A 21,026-nucleotide genomic window follows, 5' to 3' on the forward strand; every position below is an offset into this window, starting at 1 on the left:
CTGTGAGAGTGAGTCTGTGAGAGTGAGTCTGTGAGTGTGAGAGTGTCTGTGAGAGTGTCTGTGAGTGTCTGTGAGAGTCTGAGAGAGTGTCTGTGAGAGTCTGAGAGAGTGTCTGTGAGAGTCTGAGAGAGTGTCTGTGAGAGAGTGTCAGTCTGTGAGAGAGTGTCTGTGAGAGTGTCTGTGAGAGTGTCTGTGAGAGAGTGTCTGTGAGAGTGAGTCTGTGAGAGTGAGTCTGTGATAGCCTGTGAGAGTGTCTGTGAGAGAGTGTCTGTGAGAGGTGTCTGTGAGAGAGTGTCTGTGAGAGAGTGTCTGTGAGAGTGTCTGTGAGAGTGTCTGTGAGAGTGTCTGTGAGAGAGAGTCTGCGAGAGAGTCTGCGAGAGAGAGTCTGCGAGAGAGAGTCTGCGAGAGAGAGTCTGCGAGAGAGTGTCTGTGATAGTCTGTGAGAGAGTCTGTGAGAGAGTCTGTGAGAGAGTGTCTGTGAGAGAGTGTCTGTGAGAAAGTGTCTGTGAGAGAGTGTCTGTGAGAAAGTGTCTGTGAGAGAGTGTCTGTGAGAGTGTCTATAAGAGTCTGTGAGAGTGCTTGTGAGAGTCTGTGAGTCTGTGAGAGAGTTTATGTGAGAGAGTGTCTATGAGAGAGTGTCTGTGAGAGAGTGTGAGAGTGTTTGTGAGAAAGTGTCTGTGAGAGTGTCTGTGAGAGAGTGTCTGTGAGAGAGAGTCTGTGAGAGAGTGTCTATGAGAGTGTCTATGAGAGTGTCTATGAGAGTGTCTATGAGAGAGTGTCTATGTGAGAGTGTCTATGTGAGAGTCTGTGAGAGTCTGTGAGAGAGGGTCTGAGAGAGAGGGTCTGAGAGAGAGGGTCTGATAGAGAGGGTCTGAGAGAGTGTCTGTGAGAGAGTGTCTGTGAGAGTCTGTGAGACAGTCCGTGAGACAGTCCGTGAGAGAGTATCTGTGAGAAAGTGTGAGGGTGTGAGAGTGTCTGTGAGAGTGAGAGTCTGTGAGAGTGAGAGTGTGAGAGTCTGTGAGAGAGTGTCTGAGAGAATGTCTGTGAGAGTGTCTGTGAGAGAGTGTCTGTGAGAGAGTGTCTGTGAGAGAGTGTCTGTGAGAGTGTGAGAGTATGTGAGTGTCCGTGAGATAGTGTCCGTGAGAGTGTCCGTGAGAGAGTGTCTGTGAGAGTCTGTCTGTGAGTCTGTCTGTGAGAGTCTGTCTGTGATAGTCTGTCTGTGATAGTCTGTCTGTGAGAGAGTGTCTGTGAGAGAGTGTCTGTGAGAGAGAGTCTGTGAGAGAGAGTCTGTGAGAGAGTGTCTGTGAGAGAGTGTCTGTGAGAGTCTGTGAGAGTCTGTCTGTGAGAGTGTGTCTGTGAGAGAGAGTCTGTGAGAGAGTGTCTGTGAGAGAGTGTCTGTGAGAGAGTGTCTGTGAGAGTCTGTGAGAGTCTGTCTGTGAGAGAGTGTCTGTGAGAGAGAGTCTGTGAGAGAGAGTCTGTGAGAGAGTCTGTGAGAGAGTGTCTACGAGAGTGTCTGTGAGAGTGTGAGAGAGTATGTGAGAGAGTGTCTGTGAGAGTCTGTGAGAGAGTGTCTGTGAGAGAGTGTGTGAAAGTCTGTCTGTGAGAGTGTCTGTGAGAGAGTCTGTGAGAGAGAGTCTGTGAGAGAGAGTCTGTGAGAGAGAGTCTGTGACACAGTGTCTGTGAGAGTGTCTACGAGAGTGTCTGTGAGAGAGAATCTGAGAGAGTCTGTGAGAGTGTGAGAGTGTCTACGAGAGTGTTTGTGAGAGAATGTCTGTGAGAGAGTGTCTGCGAGAGTGTCTGCGAGAGTGTCTGCGAGAGTGTCTGCGAGAGAGTGTCTGCGAGAGAGTGTCTGCGAGAGAGTGTCTGCGAGAGAGTGTCTGTGAGAGAGTGTCTGTGAGAGAGTCTGTGAGAGAGTGTCTGTGAGAGAGTGTCTGTGAGTCTGTGAGAGAGTGTCTGTGAGTCTGTGAGAGAGTGTCTGTGAGAGAGTGTCTGTGAGAGTGTCTACGAGAGTGTCTACGAGAGTGTCTACAAGAGTGTCTGTGAGAGTGTTTACAAGAGTGTCTGTGAGAGTGTCTACAAGAGTGTCTGTGAGATAGTGTCTGAGAGTCTGTGAGAGAGTGTCTGTGAGAGAGTCTGTGAGAGAGAGTCTGTGAGAGAATGTCTGTGAGAGAATGTCTGTGAGAGAGTCTGTGAGAGAATGTCTGTGAGAGAGTCTGTGAGAGAGTGTCTGTGAGAGAGTATGTGAGAGAGTCTGGGAGAGAGTGTCTGGGAGAGAGTGTCTGGGAGAGAGTGTCTGGGAGAGAGTGTCTGGGAGAGAGTGTCTGGGAGAGAGTGTCTGGGAGAGAGTGTCTGGGAGAGTGAGAGGCTCTTTAGTGGGGAGTAGGGTCAGGATTTAATTAACAGTAATAGATGGAAAGCCTGAGTGCAATATGGCAATGCCCAAAAGCAGGTAGCGCTCACGGTTGCTATTGAGAACTCAATTAGCAAAAAACACCAAGTAATTAACTCAAAAACAATCACTGAAGTTGCATAAATAATTAAAGTTTGTATGTCTTTCGGTAATATGTGCTAAGTGGCATCATAAACCATGAAAGATCCATCAATTCATGACATCACAACAGAAAAACGTATATTATAATTGAGGAGTTAGGACGGTGATGTGCACCTGCGGGAGCTTCATTGGGAATCATACACGGCTAAGCTCGGTCAGTCGGGAAGCGCTGGAAGGGAGGCAGATGGCGGTGGTGGGCGTGCACGCTCGCGTGAACGCCAGCGCTAGGCCGCCAAAAGCCTGCTGTGGCAGCACTTTGAAAACCCCGATACTAAATGTCTCGGAGCAGCGCATGCACTGGCTCAGCGAGACCAAAAAATGGGGAGAGGTGGTAAGCCACAGTGGAGGGGGTGACTTGTACCAAGTAAACACTTCTAAGTGGTGGGACAAAGGGAGGGCATGATGTGGGGTTTAACAGTGGAGCTGGTGGGGCAGGTTTCCATAAAAATAGGCACAGAAAAGCAGAGCAGGACGGGAACCAAAGGGCAAGCTTTGAGGGTACCAACAAGGTGAGCATGGACGGGCAGTGATGTGAGGGGCAGGAAGGACAAAGAAAAGGGCAAGAAAACACATGTATTTATATGAAGTGCTGAAAGAAATGGAAATTGTAGTTCCTTGTTGTGGAGCTGCAGAAGGCTACAATTCAACCAAAGGGATTGTAAAGTAGCTACACTCCTAGGAAGGGACAAACACAAGAAGAGGAAGGAAAGTCATCAAATAAGAAGCAAGCAAATAAGATTGACAAGAAAGCCAACAAATAGTAAGTAATGGACAGATCCAAAGCCCACCCTAAGCATTTGTATTGTACACAATAGGTGTTCGACAACAGATAGTTGAAAGATGTCTGTAGGAGAAACCTAAAAAGATGCAAGGTGGTGGGGACACACTCATTTCCGCATGTTTTTTTCCATTTCACGTAAATGTTCAGTATTTTTTCATCCCACAAGTACCGAAACTGGCTGGATCTATACTTCAAGGTGCTGTAATACAAACATGGAACTAAGTGCTAAAATAATATCATAAAAGATAAGGTAATCCTTGTGAACCTATGTCATAATTTAAGTAACTAGTGAAGGTATTATCCTAGCTGTCCGTCTACTTCCTTCTTTCTTTCATCAACCTGGGGCAGTTACAGTTTACTTCAGCCTGCGCCTGCTACACTCAGGGATCGAGCAAGTGTATGCTCACATCTTAGGTCCTCTAACAGGCCGTCCCAGTCTAGGAGACAGGTGCTGCGAGTCTGATGGGCTGGAGCTGCTGGAACCCACTGCTCCTGGTGAACTGCTAAAGATATGCTTATGTATGCAGTGGGGGAGGAATGCATATGCCCTCAGGTGACCCGGCTCTGAGCCAATGAACAAAGACATTCCAGAACTGCTGTTTTTAATCTGAGTTCATCAGAGACATGATGCACCTCAACCTGCCAGGGACTGTGTATATTTGTCTTCTCATTTTCTTTGGCTCCAAGATACAAGACTTTAAGCTAGGCTGTATCTGAATCCTTGTGTGATTGCGAGTTTGACTTGAAATATACCTGTGGCTCCCAATTGTCAGTGTGGTTAGAGCAGAGTGAAGACTGCTACGCCATCCACGTGCATCCTACCCTCAGTTCACATTTCCTTCTGCTAGCAATAGGCCACATGCCTTCATAATACCCCACTCACTAAACTGCTGCACCCCCTAAGACATCTAAGCATGGCGATTATGGGTCTGTTTTTTAGCTTAGTTATTACCAGGGCAACATATATGTTTGTTTGTTGTTTATCCAATTTGATTCAGGAATTTTAATCTATTGGATCAGTTTATTATACATGGATCGGGTTATGTTGTCTGCATGTGCAACACCCAATTCCAGTCAAAGCCATCTCTGAAAGGAGTAGGGGCTTGAAGCACACTCATTTACATTTTTTCACACACCAGCATTGAGAAACATGTACCTACAAACCTTAGGAACGTTACTTGACATCCCTACAAACCAAAATCACCAAACTCTCTCTGGGCAAGTCAGATTTAGAAAAGACAGCGAGAAGGAAACTACTGTTTCCAGTGAAGTTGACCTACCTAGCACCAACAACCTGCTACACTGATCACTCCAAGCGCATGGGAGAATGGAGTATGATTATTTTGCAACCTACTGCAAATTATGTATTGACCAATACCAGCCACACCATTATTAGAAGGTATTTCTCACCTACCTGAGCTGGAATCTGTACTACTGCTTTCTGCATCTTCATCAGGATGAATACTCAGACCCAAAGCTGGTTCGTCCTCATCACTTAAACAGACTTCAGTTTGGCAAAACGGATAGCCTGCGAAAGTGAGGTAAAATCAATGTTATAAAGATGTTATAAGTACAGGTAGTTATAACATATAAACATATTTATTAATTTACATTTTAAACATGGCACAATGTGCCCCAGTCAGGCAGATTCTTGCAGTTTAACAATATAGATTATACTTCTGATCTGAAGCAGTAAGGTATTTTAAATGTTACTGACTAAAGGGAGAGCATCACCAAATGTGAATTTATTGTTCTGGTAAAGAGAGGGAGAATCCTACGTGGAGGTTAATGAACAAATCTTAAGCAGTTTGTCCATAAAGGAGATCTTCAGTCAGTTGGATGTAAAACAAATTTGGTGGGTGGGCTAGAATTGTGAAGGGGATGCCACACTTGTTTTTGCAAAATCTGAGGATTCATTGGTGGTGGCAAGTGGCTATTTCCAAGATACCTGCCTGGGATGATTTTGAGTTACCGAGTATTATTTTTGGGATCTATCCATGGTGTGAATTTGCCCCCCAATTAATGAATGTCTTCATATTGACTGCATTCGGTGTGTAGCTGGAGTGTGGGATAAATTCAGGCATAAGCTTCTCAAGAGACAGTCAGGTAAGGTTTTGGTGAAAACTTTATAATAAACATTAGTAAGGAATGTATGCCTGTATGTTGTACATAACTCTAAGTTGGTCCTGGAGTTGGAGAGAACTGTTATAATCACCATTACTTGATTTAGCTCATGTTTTGGTATTTAGTTGTTTCTGTCTAAATCCTACTAATTGCTCTGAGGGGGAAAGGCCTGGCCAAGGAGGAACCACCCTGAAAAGTACACAGAGGGGTCCCATCTACCGAGAGACATTTTCACAGCAGAGATAACAGGTGGCTCAGGGGCTCCCTCGGACCTAGGGCCCACTCATACACTACGGGAGATAGCGGGTCCTGTAGTATGCCCCTGGTCTGTGCTAACTACTGTTTTTAAAAACCCGGTTCAACCCTTCCTACAGGAGCTCCTCAATCAGCGAGGCCCTCCACTCTTCTGGTCATCCACATAGTTTCAGAGTCAGAGTCTGGTAGAATAACCAAAATACATTTGCAATAGCTGTAGGCTCAGAGACCAGTGTATCTGAGAATGACATGTTGATCCCAATGACAGTTCACAGGATGGTCTGTTTTTTTGGGATACTCTGCTCTCCATTCATAGCTTGACTCCTAAGTTATTGCTCTCCTGTCTCTTCTTCTCGCTGTAGCATTAGAGGTTTTTGCTTTGCTGAGAACCTCTTTCAATTACAGGGGAAGTTTTATTGTTATTTCTTGGTTCTAAGAACAATACAGATTCCTCAAAAATCATATCAATATAGTTAGGGTTTCCGAGAAAAGAAACTTAAACAATATTCAATTGGAGGATCACTCAATATTTTTTACCCAGACAAGGTGGCAGTGCGCATTAGAATTAATTCAACAACACTGTAAACATGGTTTGGGGGTGTATAACAATGCACCATTTGTAATATCTCCAGGCACCCACCAAGATTAGTGCCATCATTCCACTGCCAGGGCCACTCCCACATTAATCTTGTCCATGGTAGGGCTAGCACTGTATGCGATCTTTCCACTACATTAATCGGGCATACACGAAAATAGCAATCATGGCTAAAATTTGTATTATGGCACTACTCCCAAAAGTGACTGACTACATATGTATTAGCAAGGACTTTATATACTCCCAGCAGATTTAAGAAGGTCATTCAATATCAATCTGCTGATACAGACAAATATTGGTTCTCCCTAAGCAGTTTTTTTGGGTCACAATGCATTTTGAATGTTCTCTCGATATGCATGTTGTTGTCCCAATGGACAGAATATACATAGGCTTTCGTTTGCAAGGACAATGACAGTCACCCATAGCAGAAACTGGGCAATCCTAATTACTCAGGTCGACACCCGAAACAATGACAGTTAGTCTCAGCAGCTGCGGGTGCGGTTTCTGTGACATTCCTCAAAGAATAAATGCACTCTGAGCTGCTAACCTTTTCTGCTGCACACAAAATATTCTCTGTACACATCATTTCCAATCAACTTTGGAGAGTCTAAACCAGCTAGGTATTCTGCAAGAAGTAAATATTGAAGTACACCTTCCACATTTCCAATCATATTTTCTGAAACTTTAATTTAGAGACGATTAATGATTATTCTTCAATTTCTAGTTTTATACTTGTTTTACCTTGTGGATTGCGCTCATTGTGGCTGATCGTCCTTTCATTCTGTTCGTGTAGCTGCCGACTCAAGCCCCTTGTTACATGAAGTATGGAGCTTGGTTTGCTACCCTTCGAACAAGCCTGAGTTCTGGACGAACCATATTTATTAGCTTCATGAGTAGCATATGCTGTAGAAAGGTTAAAATCCAGAGAAAAAGAACAAAATAGAGCAACATTCCACAAGGCATAGCCAACCTCCCTGCTATATTGAGGAATAAGAACATGGCTAAATGTATTTTCTAGGCAACTTCAGGGACAGCCAGCTTTCTCGTGCAACATCAGAAGAAATGATCCTTACTACTAGCCATTGTCCACTACTGTTCAGATGGAGAAGCGAGCTATGGTCTTCACTGCAAATTTATTCCAAACTTTGTTTTAAACAAAGCAGCATTCAGTCACTGTTTTGCTTGAGACTATATATACATACATACATATATATTTTATTTTTTATTTTATTTATTATACTTTTGTTTATTATGCTTTTTCCAACAGATGATTTTACCAAGCAGGATCGCATGTTTATCACAGTACTGCATTGTTACATTATCACAAATTCAGTAGGCGAGCAGTTGGTAGCGGTTACAGGTGCCGTACATCGGAACGCCCAGTAGTGCACAGTCTAGTAAATTCATGAGTAGTGCATAATAAACTCATCGCTGTCAATCTTGCCTAATTCGGTCATCCAGTGAGCATAAAAATACACAATACAATAAAATCACATAAAATACATACGAGGCATATTCAAATCCATAATCATAGAAGATCAATTAAAAAAAATAGCAGTAATGGCTACAATTCTTATAACAGTTAAAGAATGCAGGTTATCGATAGCTGTATATAAGTTGCAATCGCAAACATATTTCTACAGATGGTAATGTTTGTAACAACAACATGGCAGCCCTGCACTGTCTATGGTTCACTTTCCTCAGGAGAGGTAAAATAAGCAAAGAAGAACATTTACAAAAACGGATAGAGTGCATTGTGCAGACTGTCCATCACATGGGCAAACAGGCAAATTTGCAGAAAACGTGCCGTGTCACGGGTCCGCTACAAGGAAATGGATGGTATTCAGAAGGAAGTCTGATAAGTAAAAAGCTCCAAAACGTAGGTGTCCCACCCAGCTCAAATAAGGCTCAATACCGCAACAAGTGCAGGTTTGAGCATGGGCAGCAACTGTAAGCGTTGCAACACTTTTTGACATTCTTTCCTCTGCACATTTGGCTAAAAATAATTTTTTCAATTGTCTAGAAAAACTGGAAGAAAAAATACGGGGATTAAGAATAAGCCCATCTAGATCCAGCCATCCGCAGACCTGGCGTATGTATGCAATCCACTAGATTTTGTAACTCTTTTCTAATTGCACAATCATCTAGGATAGTACAGTTTAGTTTCTTCCGTAGACCAAATTTTCAGCCATAGCAAAAGCAGTTGGAGCCCCACTGAGTCACATACGTACCCTAGTCCAGCTTCCGTATGGCATTTAAGGTTGCTGGTGAACTTGGCGACAGCTAGCAACCTTTTTACAAAACCATTCTCTACCTTTTCCATACCAGATTGATTGCATAATAAACGCATTTGTAAACAACTAAGTGAACAAGAAAAAGAAAACTAGAACTGCAACATCTACGCCTCGCTTGATACTTGTTAGTTCGTTAATGACTAGCTCATATGCGTCTCGTGTTAATAGCACAGGTTGAGGTGCGGCAGATTCTGATTCATTAGTGTAGCGGCGGGGTAATGAGTGGGGTCTGCTCTTGGGTGGAGAAAGCCATGAGGATGTCACCCCATCGTTCTGCAAAAGGGTGGCACTGAAGTCCTAGTCTCTTCTCTCACATTAGTGCATGGTGTTCACCAGTGGCCCATTTGCATATGTTGTGTTTCCACCTCTCTATTGCAGGGGCTACAGTCGCTTTCCAGTGCATCACGATGCACCTTTTAGCCAGGATTAGGGCCAGGTCGAAAATTTGGCATTTGGCCTGTTGGCTGCTGTTCTGGTGAATATGCCCATTATATACGTGTCTGGGATGGGCCGTAATCCTGTGAGTGCCACTTCATTAAGAGTGGCGGTTACCTGTTGCTGGTATTGTCATAAAATTGCACACTGCCAAACCCCATGTAGAAAGTCAGCGCCCAGTTCCCAGCAGCAGGGGCATGCATTTATCTCCACGCTCAATATGCGATTCAGACATCTGGGGGTGAGATAGGTGGTGTGGAGATAATTAAACTGAGTGTCTTTTAGTTGTGCGTTTCTGGATACTCGCTGTCTATAGCCAGTGACCCTGTCCAACTCTTTCCTTGTGAGGTTTCACCCCAGGTCTCATCTGTCTTTAGTCACCGCAAGTGGAGGTCCAGTCATATGTATGAAAGATTTATAGAACCAAGATATCAATTTAGTGCATCCCCCCCCATCGTGAATAATAGCTGAAGCCCTTCGAGTATCTGTGGTTTGCCATCCACCTACATGTCTCTGGCAGTCCTGCAGATTGTACCATGCGACAGGAAATGCGTTTCTGAGAGTTGCAAGTCTGTCATCATTTCGCCTTGTGTGCGGAATTTCCCATCCCTATAACAGTCACCTATTGTGAGGGACCTGAAGCCCTCCCAGTTGCACAAGTGATCGGGCAAGTCCGGTGCCCTGCTCCACCATTGGCAACACAGGAGAGTCAGTGGCCAGTATAGCAGTGTCACCTTAAGTCTTGACAATACATCGGTGCTAACATTTGATAGCTATCTGCACCAGTTTGGGTAAGTGCCTAATCCCTGGATACCTGCGCAAGGCGAGGAGCACTAGGGTAGCAATGTTTTCGCTTCTTTCCATTTGTGCCAGCTCTTCCCTGTGCTTCCCTTCTAGTCACTGAGTTAGCCATTGCACCCGCGACGCCAAATTCAGGTGCACTCAATCCACCCTCCTCTATCCGGATCTTCAGGGTTCTTGTGTTCATACTGTGCCGATGCGCCTCGCCCCGCCCCACCCCATCCAGGACATCCGCATCTTCGTGGTAAACCCGGACCCCTGGTTATCTGAAAGTGCAGGGGCACCATTCAACCCCCTCAAGTTCTAACTGACTGGGTGGGATAGTGTTGTATGCATCCACTGGGAATACACAAGTTTTTTCCTAGTTAGTGCGCAGTTCCGACAAAGCTCCAAATTCGTCCTGAAGGGGCAGTGTGCTCTCTGGATCCACGCGATCCCCACGGAAGAAGTTTAGAATGTTATCTGCATACAAGTAGATGGTGTGCACCCCAACTTGCAACCTTATGCCCCAGTCCGCAAACTACCAGCACATTATCGCAGCAAAGGGCTCTATCGTCAGCGCAAAAAGCATCAGGGGTAGCGGGCATTATTTCTAGCCCCTCTATTGATCTCAAAGGGAGGGAAGATTATGTTGCTAGTGCGGACCCTTACCATGGGCTGTGAGTACAATAGCTGGATCCAGCGAATCCACTTTGTGCCCATGTTCATGTGGTGAACCCTCCAAAGGAATCCCCAGCTCAAAGAGTCAAATACCTTTTCGTGGTGTATGGACAGCACCAGTGCTGTCGGATTGTCTATTTCTGGCGCCTCTTCTAGTACTTTGAATAGACGCCTTACACGGACTGATGTATTCCTACCGGGGATGAACCCAGACTGATCTGGGTGGATCAGACCAGCCATACGGGGCAGTAGTCTATTAGGCAGCATGTTGTAGTCTGTGTTTAACAGAGACAACGGTAGATATGCAGATCAGTCATTAGGGTCTCTGTGTGGTTTTGGGATAAACATCAAGTGTGCCTCACACACTGATTGAGGCAAAATGCCTTCCTTCAGTGCTGTGGTATACAGCATAGCTAAATGAGGGCTCAGGATGTTTGAATTAGTATGGTAAAATTCAACATGCAAACCGTTGGTCCCCGGAGCCTTACCTCTGGCTAATTCTTTAATTGCCACTCGAATTGCGAGTTGTGCTATTGCTGTGCCAATTGTTCCGTTTCAGTGTCGGTAACCTTTGGTAGAGTGTCTCGCTGTATGTACTCTCCTATCATTCGCATGGGGATTTTTCTGCGCTGCCCATACAGGGCCGCTTAATAGTTAAGCACCACCTCATTAATGTCGCTTGGGATGTATGAATGGATCCCTAGGTGTCCCCGGGTTGGGTAATAGTAGACTCCCCCTGGAAGGGCCAGCAGCTTGCCAGCCTTATCACCCTTTTAGTGCTTGCGTCTGAGCTACTCCCTATAATTCAGGTAACGTAGATGTTCGACTAGAGTTGCATATTGTTCTCTAGCGGCAGATGCTGCTTCCGCGGTCACTTTGCCCCGGCTTTGGGCCATTTCAAGGTCTCTGAGCTTCCCATCCATGGAAATCAATTCACGTTTTAGGGTGTTGTGGCTTACTACAATCACACTAATGCAGTGCCCCCCTCACCACCGGCTTAAAAGCTTCCCATTCTACTAATGTCGAGTTGGCCGTGTCAGTGTATTCCTGGAAGTAGTTCACTATACCCTCCCACAAACCTCTGTAAAGACCTTGTCCTCTAGTGCAGCTCCAGGTAGGCACCACATTGTGACAAGGTGTGAGAAAGTGCCCTCTTTCTGCGTGGTTTCCCTCCACTTTTTGCTGAACTGCTGATGTGCTTTGACTGAGTGTGCCCTGGGCTCCTGCTAATCCGGTACCCAGGGCCTATGTTCTTTCCCTAAAACTGCATTGAAACCAAAACCCAATTGCCATCCCTGGCCACAGGTCAGCCCCTGGTAAATGGTACCACTGGTACCCAGGGCAGTGTAACCAGGGAAGGTCCCTAAGAGCTGCAGCACTTATTGTGCCACTCTTAGAGGTCCTGTACCTTTACACTCACACACTGTCTTTGCAGGCTGCGTGTCTTGGTGCAGAACAAAGTGAAGAGTCGACATGGCACACATCCCTGTGTCAGTACAATGCTGTGGGGAGCGCGTGTGAACGCTCCACTCCCAGACGTGCAGCGTGAGTGGATATTATATCCTGCTACTTGATTCAACTTCTCAGTGTTATACAAATTCATCCCATTAAATCCACAATGTTTGCCAAAACTTTCATGCCATCCTTTTCCTTATCCACATGTATAGCGTCCATGTGCCATGCCTACAACCCACGGCACTGCATAGATCAGTCACCCCATAAGCTGGGCGCACTATACCAGTGGTGAGGGTACAGGTGCATGAGCCCTGCACCCCTACAGTGTCTAAGTCCATTCTTAGACATTATAAGTGCAGTGCTGCCATTAAGACAATATGGTGCTTGGAGTTTGTCATTACGAACTCCACAACAACATAATGGCTACACTGAAAACTGAGAAGTTTGGTATCAAACTTCTCAGCACATTAAACCAGCACTGACGCCAGTGTGGGATTTAATAAAAAATGCACACAGGGAGCATCTTAGAGATACCCCCTGAAAAAACGACCCACCACAAGTGTCCTGGCTGAGTGGCTGCCTTCAGCTGCCACCACAAGACATGTTTCTGGACCCCTGGGTCTGGAACATGCTGCTCTCAGGGGCCTGAAAAAATGCACATCCTGGGACGAGGTGCTAAGCCTCCTCCCCCAGGATGGGCAGGGTCCACAAAGGGGAAGCTTGAAAGGCTTGCCACCTTTGTGAGTTTCCCCAGGCCACGTGCTGCTTTCAGCAACTGGTCCCTACTGGTTCTGACCCCCACTATGGGCGGGAGAACCGGCAGGTAAAAAAAGTGAGGAAGAGTGGTGTGCCCACCTCTGCCTACTCAACCCCCCCAGGTGGGGGAGGCGAGGTGAAGCACAACTCCCAGTCCCGCCATCTTGCAGATGGGGGACCGACCCAACCAGGGAGAGGCCTATGCTCCCCTCCCACTGGAGGGAGGCATAATAGGAGGTGTACCCACTCCAGGGAAGGGAACCATTGGTCCCAACCTTTTACCTACCTGTAACGCCCCTAAATCTAATATTTAGGGACACTCCTGAACCTTGCTTCCTCGGAGAAGAAACCAGAAGAAGAAAAGAAGAAGGACCGAACAGCCGTGCCCTAGCTAACAAGAGGAGGACACCCACTGACTTGGCCCGAGCTCTACCGACCTGTCCCCACCTCGAACCTGCACCCGCGAAATCCCGGAGTATCCTGCAGCTAGCAACCTCGAGAAACCCAGAGGACCTGTCTGCCTTCCATGCCAAAGATTCTGTCTCCCATGAACACCGGATTTGTTCAAGAACAGTCTCCAGCTCCGCAAGGATCCGCGATTCTGCAGCACTCTGCACCCGACGCCCACGGCCCGAGTTTTAGTGGCCCAACACCAAAAGGAGGTCTCCCCGGCAATCCTGACCCAAGATCCAGTGACCCCTGACCCGTCTCAAGCCTGCAACCAAAGCCTGCAGCCTCAAACCGGAAGGTCCCGCCAACTGCGACCAGGAGCTGGTAAGAAGATCCGACCCTAAAAGGCACCCCTGCACCCGATGCCCCATGGCCTTGGGTGGCCCAACTGATGGTGCCTAACCAACCCTCAGCATCCCAACTTACCTCTGCAAGTGATGGTCGCACCCAGAAGATCTTTGTCCCCGAGCCTGCAGTCTGTTTGCAAACCGGAGACTCTCCATTGAAAGCTACAGGGCACCCAACGCCAAGACAGCACTCTGCACCCGGACGCCCCAGTGCCGCTGTGGGTGCACCTTTTGTGCTGGTTTGAACCCCCATTTGCCCTGAGCTTAAGTCCAGGAGCTTTGCTCCCACAACCCAGTGGCCTACTCATAAGCAGCCTCCAACCGGAGGCCCCCTATATTCCGCTGGATAACATTGGGCCTCAGCACTCTGCACCCGGCCGCCCTAGTGCCGCTGAGGGTGTAACAAGAGTGCATCATTGACCCTGGGGGACTCCTGAGTCTAACCCCAGAATACCAACTCCCACAACAAAGTACTTACCTGCTAACAGATAACACTATTTCCCTCCATAGGATAACATTGACTGTTTTTCTATGAAAAGTTTTAAGTGTGGAGTTGGAAAATCTAGGAAATCCTTTTAAAATTGTACTCAATAACATAAACGCTATTACTCACCTGTTTACAGGAAATGTCCCAGTGCAGTATCCAGGTATACTGCACTGTGTGAGAAAAGTAATCTGCAAAGTAATCTACTGGTCATTTTACTAAAAAGCCTATGCAAAGTATATGTACTGTATTTCCAAAGCATTGCATTTTCAGTAACAGTACTATAATCAAGACAAAGTGCATATACAATTGCAATCCAAACTGTGTTACAACTGCATTACTACTGTAAAGTATTCATTGTTTACCTGTGCCAGGCTTGCTTGGTTCTAGAAAATAAAATAACTAAAAGAATATTTTTATACAAAAAACATTGGTCTGAAGTTCAGTCTTTGAGCGTGTGAAATCATTTGCTGACTGGGTGTGTACAACAAATGCTTAACAATGTCCACAGATACCACAAATAGAGAGTAAGGTGCTATCTACTTTTACCTCTGCCTACCTTTGGGGTTCCACTGGACTCTGTGCACACTATACCTCACTTTGGTATAGTATATACAGAGCCATCTTCCAACACAAGAGGATAGGGTATACCCGATCAAACTTGTCAACAGTGGTTGTGGTCTAAAATCATCCGTCCAAAATGTTCGGTTCTAGTGTATGTCAAGGTTTTCTCCCTAGAGGCGAGGATGCGGTACAGGCACACGTGTAGGCCGTGTGGTGGCGAGTAGAATGAGTATTGACATGTGTGTGGATGGGCAGCACACCACACATCTAACAGCCTCCAATCCTCCACCCACCCAGAAAACATCTGCTCTAGGTTTGCTGATGCCGTGTGTGGCAGTGGGTGGGGTATGTGAAGTCCATTGTCACATCTAACATGTAGTTTGTGTCCCCACCCAGTATCATGGGCAAGTCTGTCATAGGAGGCAGCCGAGGGGACAATGTGTTATAGAATGTTTACTGGTCGCTACTGGGGGCATACACCCCCCCAATGTGATGGCCATCCCGTCCAGTTTGCCCGCTAACAGTACATACCTGCCATCATCATAGATGACAGCAGAGGTGAGCTCAAATGGCACCCCATGTCTGATCCAAATAAGGACCTCTATAGCGAAAAAAGAATAACTTGTCCCATATATTTGGCCCCTCCATTCCCTCCGAAGCTTGTCTGCTTCTAGCCTCGGAAGGTCAGTTTCCTGTAAAAATGCTATTTGTACCCCTCGTCTCACCAGGTATGCATGTATTTTGTACCTTTTATGGGCTGATCCCATGCGGGTAAATGCTGTGGTGAGCATTATGCTTGTGGTGTGTGATGATTCCCTAGTTCCTCCAGCCCCTTGGGTCTTTGTCTCTTTCCACAGCCCTTAGGTGCAGTTGTTCTCTGGCATGTAAAGCAAGTGGTGGTTAGTGACTGAGGGCTTAAAAACACAAACAATGAACCACCCCAACTTCCCCTCCCAGATCCAACGGCAACTGGCCATTCGCCGCTTTGGATACATTATAGAATAAGTGTGTTCGAGCCACCCCTCTCCATATGAATGGGAGGTGTACAGGATTACCCATTCAAGTGTCTGATATGCTCTGCACTGCCCATCTGATCAGCCACAGGCTATAACAGCCGTCATATCTCTGGCCGCCCCTCAAATACAAGTACTGCAGGGTCCACTGTGGCACTGTCTATAGGTCGTTCGCATTTGATGAGTGACGGCTGGCAGACTGTCAGTGTCAGACACCGGAGGTTCAGAATCCCTTCCCTCGCCAGAATTCTCCGATTCTGTTGCAACTGTGCTGGGCATTGATCTCGTTCACCCAGTTGTGTTGCCACTTTCAGTGCAGCTGCCCATCTCTCCTTCTCTTTAAGGCTTTTTGGTGCCTCCTCGGTGGTTTGAGGGGTCTGTGTTTCGATCTACTCTGTGGGGTTGGGCGACTTTCCCCATTTCCAGCTCTATATTGGTCCAACCATGCCCAAGTTTCTGCTGTGTTGGTGAAGAAATAGGATTTGCCATGTAGGAGGACTTTTAACCTGGCCGGGTATAGCAGCGGGTATTTCAAGCCTTCTACTCTAAGTGCCTGTTTGGCTTCTACAAAGGATGCTCTCATCTTCTGCACCACCAGGGTATGATCCAGGAAAATCATCACCTTCTAGTTGCCAACTCGTCTCGCCCTCCATAGAATCAAATCCCTATCTTTGTAGGAGACATGCCACTATAGATCTAGCAAGAAGAACTGTGAAAGTTCCTTGGGTACCATCATCTCTTTCAACCAACTCTTGCAGTATTGCACCATGTCTCTGCCCTCCTCACCTTCAGGCAGGCCCACCACCTGAATATTGTTCCTTCTATTACGACCTTCTGTGTCCTCCACCCTGTTTTCCAATACACTTATTGCATCCTTGAGGGCCATTGTTGCTTTATCAAGACTATCTATTCTGGGTGCAAGGTTGCTCAATGTGATTTAGGCCCAGATCTCTGTACTGGGGTGAATGTATGACATTGTTCTGCATTCTGTCCATCAATTGTTCTTTTTACAGAACCACTATGTCAGAGCTCTGATCTGGCAACCAAAATTTGCTGATAACGCCCTCAAATGCTAAGCTGAGGACTGGAGTGCGGCTTTGTGGTTCAAACCTTACTGATGTGCTAGGAGCTTCCCGGAAAAGTATTCTTGAAGTACAATCATGAGAAACTATGTTACAGGCTCGAACACATCTGTTATATTTGCATAATGGCAACAATTTTCGGCTGTGTGAAACATAAAGAGATTACTTTACTGAGTTTGTCACAATTTTAATTTTGGAGTTAATTCCCAGACAAAAACACTGCAGGTACAACACAATTAAAATATGCAAGACAGAGGAGAATCCATCTGCAAACCCAGAGGATGCATAGTGTTGTGCCGGATAGTCCATTTTTGGTCCATAAACAAAATGTTGAGCCCACTGAACTGAAACTCTGTGATTGGCTGACCGCAACTTCACATGAATAATGTTGCGGCCGCCGTTACAAGATGCGGGACTAAGTCACCGTATTATGGAAAAAAGTGAAAGGCCAGAAATGGGGGCATAGAGAGCATCCTCTGGACCCTTTCCCCATGACTAAAATGTACGTTTAAGCACCTTGGTGTCTGCAAATAGAAGAGAATCTAATACTATGGATGGGGCCCTGGATCCTTGCTGGACCACGAGCAAGGTCCTCTGACCCAGCTTGGAGCTGCAAAATCAGCAGATGTGTAGCAAGGGTGCACGGTGCAGTGGGGGTGTCTGGAACCTGGAAAAGGATTCCTGAACCCTTGAATAAAACTACAAAAAAAAAAACGTTTTAAAAAACAGAAAGGTCCTGTCCAAAGGTCAGACCCAGCAGCTAATCAAACTTCAGCAAAGGTCCATAGGTTTGGATTTGTACCCATAACTTCACTTTACCTGTGTTTAGCAAAGAATTTCTGATCTTTTATTTCTAACCTATGTTAAGCTAACGCTAACCATAACTTAACTTTAACCTTTGTTTTTTTCAGTGAATTGTTTCATAGATTGGTTATGTTCCCCTGATTTCCTTGGCTGAGCACCATTGCTCCATGTACCCTGCGGAAAACTGTATAAAACATTGAACATTTAACAGGTTTCCATGCACTTACAATTTACAAATGAATAACTGAGACATGGAAACACAATTCTTTTTTTTGCGCAAGTTCCATCAATTAAAATGCAATGCAGAAAATACAGAGATCTTATTCTATGCCCTAATCTCTTAGACTAGCAGTTGTTTGGCCCAGGAATGCCCCACCCCCTAAGCCCCAGTGGTTGGAACATACTTTGGGCTCTTGCAGACTTTGAAAAATGCTTACACTATCTGTTCCTGCCCGCAAGAAAGGTAGTGATCCATGCACTCATAACATCAAGACTAGACAATAGAAATGCCCTATACTTAGGACTTTCGGACTATCTGGTTAAGCTACAAGTGGTCCACAACATGGCAGCCCGTGTTCTACTTAACCTGCCCCCAAGAACACACTTGTCTTCGCACCTGCGTGCACTATGCTGGCTGCCGATAAAGAAGAATATTCTCTTCAAAACGCTAGTCCTAATCCATAGAGCACTGCACCATTCTGGGGCAGGCTATCTTAGAACTAGAGTTAGCTTCTATGCCCTCTTCACAAATCTACAGTGAGCACATGGCCACCTGGCAAGGATCCCTAAGGTGTGGATGGGCGGATGGACTCTTTCTATCTTAGATCGGTGACCTGGAATAAACTCCTTTTGGAGCTAGGGTTCAGTAGAATCCTCCGACTTGTTTAATAAACGACTGAAGGCATGGTTCTTTCATCAAGTATAGCCGATGTGATTGCATTAGCCGTCAACTAAAAGTGCAGCGCCGGGACACACCTAGAAGTAGCCATGCACTTTAAAAGTCTAATTTCAGTCATTCATTTGTGAGATCAACATTTCTGACACAAAAAGTTGCCAGTGTTTATACACCACAGAGCGAGGCACAGGCAGCAAATCAATCTTCCACCTACTGAAATCTGAAAATGACCTTGAACACCCCCATAAACCAGTGCCTTCATGTAATCCACCCATCTCACTTACCAGCAGTATGATGATTGCTTGTTTGCTCGGAGTCCTGATGGTCTGTGGAACACAGCTCTAACTCTTCGTCTTCTGTCAAAGAGAAGGCAGATGTGACAATAGGGAAACCTGTAAAAAATGCAAATTGATAACCTCAGTTTCCATATAACTGCACTTTTGTGCTGCAGTCAAGTATTACAAGAACACGGGACTAACTTTGTACACTTCTCTACCATAAACTAGTAGGTGCCGGAATTCCCGATGCAGACCCAGCGAAAAAGTGACCTGCGAGTGTGTGAGGCCAAGCTCCCCCACCACCATCACCCCTCACACCACCACAATGTCACGTTCCAAATTGGTTATATAGACCCTGAGCACTCCTTCCCAAAGATTCGAAAACCACAAAATGTAGTTCTGTCTCTTGGTTGTTGTACACCATATTGCATCTCCTGATACTAGCTCTACTCAGCAGTTTTATTATGGGATCATGGGATGGACCATCTGGGAATTCCACAATTTGTTTCAGGCACACCAGTGTGCAAATCACGAAATACTCCCTTGTGAATACACAAGTATTACTCATTAAATATTGCAGAAGAGGTCCAGAGCCCTTACCTTGTTTAAGACAAAACTGTGGTGCAAATGTGAACAATGCCATGGTTTGATTCTTTTGCCATAAAAATGGTCTGTACAATTCCAGTTCAATATTCATTGTATATTCCAAAGATGTTAGGGTAGGTCAAAGTCTGGGAAGCCACAGCTTGTCAGTAGCACAGCACCTGTTGATGAAGTCAAACTCTGCAACCCACACCCTAAAATTATTGTAACAGCCGAAGAATGGTAGTGGTGAAGACATCTGGGCTGAATGAAGAATCATCATACTCACACGAACTGGGACTGTTGTTAACTTCTCTTCCCCGAGGACACTGCTGATCTCTGCAATACGGATCCTCAGTCTGTGCAATCCTGAATAGCACATCAGGGTTTACTGTTGGATGAGACACTGTAGGGAGAAGCAAAAAGAATGAATGACAGCTTGTTTGTTAATATACAGATATCAAACAAAACACAACTGAAATCAGAAAGATGAGAGTGGGCATCGGTAAGTCAAACTAATATGATCGAGACAGTGGAGCTTAACCCTTTAGACAATAGACTCAAACATGGATATGTTGTAGGAGAAAAAGATGAATGACACCCTTTCGCCTGCCTCAGATCCAGAGTGGGTATGAAGGATCTAAAAGACTCGACAATGTTTTTCCTTGATTAGGAACAGTAATACAGCACATTAAGAAGAACTAGATCAGCCACAGACGAGTCCGATTTTGGGGCTGAACTTCGGAACTGTGGGACCTCTTCACAAAGTTATTTCTGTTAGGGTAACTTACTCCTGAGTTTGAAGGGGGTAAGTCAAAGTACAAAAAATGCTTAATAAATCAGGAAAACAGGAAAACTATCACAATTCACACAGTTTCATTGTGAATTAGGCATAAGTGAGAGATCAGAAGTACAATAAAAAGGATGGAGTTTTGGGTTTGGGAGGCCAACCTTCTCTCATACTCCATGATAGCATCTGGAAATCACTAATTGGTCGATTCATGTATACATGTGAGGTGGTCTCTTGATTAGCCACTAATAGCAAGAAGCTCATAGTGTGTATATATAATAAATTTACATGAGGGACAAAAGAGTAGCTGATGTTGAGGAAGGATGTGTTCTGTTGAAGTGCTACATAAAATTGGCCAGTTCATTAGTCTGAAGCAGTTAGCTGGGCCATTCATCTCTGGAAGTAAGCAGGCCTCAAGAAATCTACACGCCCATTCGCTATGGCAAGTCGGATGTTATCAGGGTGAGTTATTTTTAGGGACTACTGGCCCGGTCTGCCACAAGCTCACCACCATCATCAAGACATCCATCCCCACAGCTACCTTCCCCAATGCATGGAAACATTCAGAGATCCAATCCCTCCTCAAGATACCCTTCGCAGATCCCAATGACCTCCAGAACTATCGTCCCATCTCGCTGCTCCCGTTTCCCATTAAAGTCCTGGAGAAGTCGGTCAACCTCCAACTCACGAACACCTGGAGAGAAACAACATTCTTGACCACTCCCAATCAGGATTCAGAGATAACCACAGCAACGAAATGGCCCTGATCGCAGCGACAGACGACATCCACACCCTACTCAACAGAGGGGAATCAGACGCACTGATCCTTCTCGACCTCTATGCTGCCTTCGCCACTGTCTCCCACCAAACACTCATCAACCAACTGCACCAGAGTGGAATCAAAGACAACGCTCTTAGATGGATGGCATCCTTCCTCTCAGGGTGCACACAGAAGATCAGTCTCCCTCCCTTCACCTCACAGTGAAAGCACGCCATCTGTGGCATCCTGCAAAACTCGTCCGTGATTCCC

At 45.8% G+C, this 21,026-nt stretch overlaps 1 protein-coding gene across 2 annotated transcripts in view; it reads right to left on the reverse strand.

The window, feature by feature from the left end:
• LOC146866744 (uncharacterized) overlaps window positions 1-21,026 on the reverse strand; it is an 84,220-nt gene that overhangs the window by 25,515 nt on the left and 37,679 nt on the right. The window contains exons 4-7 of one of the 2 annotated variants that reach the window (XM_085601114.1): window positions 19,496-19,612; window positions 18,631-18,738; window positions 7,048-7,209; window positions 4,747-4,860 (exon numbers count right to left, since the gene is read on the reverse strand). In XM_085601114.1, coding sequence (XP_085457240.1) covers window positions 4,747-4,860; window positions 7,048-7,209; window positions 18,631-18,738; window positions 19,496-19,612 — 501 coding nt within the window. The remainder of the gene's footprint in view (window positions 1-4,746; window positions 4,861-7,047; window positions 7,210-18,630; window positions 18,739-19,495; window positions 19,613-21,026) is intronic. The other variant, XM_085601125.1, reaches the window with a different exon arrangement.

Source organism: Triturus cristatus, chromosome 1_2 (assembly GCF_964204655.1).
Source record: "Triturus cristatus chromosome 1_2, aTriCri1.1, whole genome shotgun sequence".
In the NCBI taxonomy this organism is placed as follows: domain Eukaryota; kingdom Metazoa; phylum Chordata; class Amphibia; order Caudata; family Salamandridae; genus Triturus; species Triturus cristatus.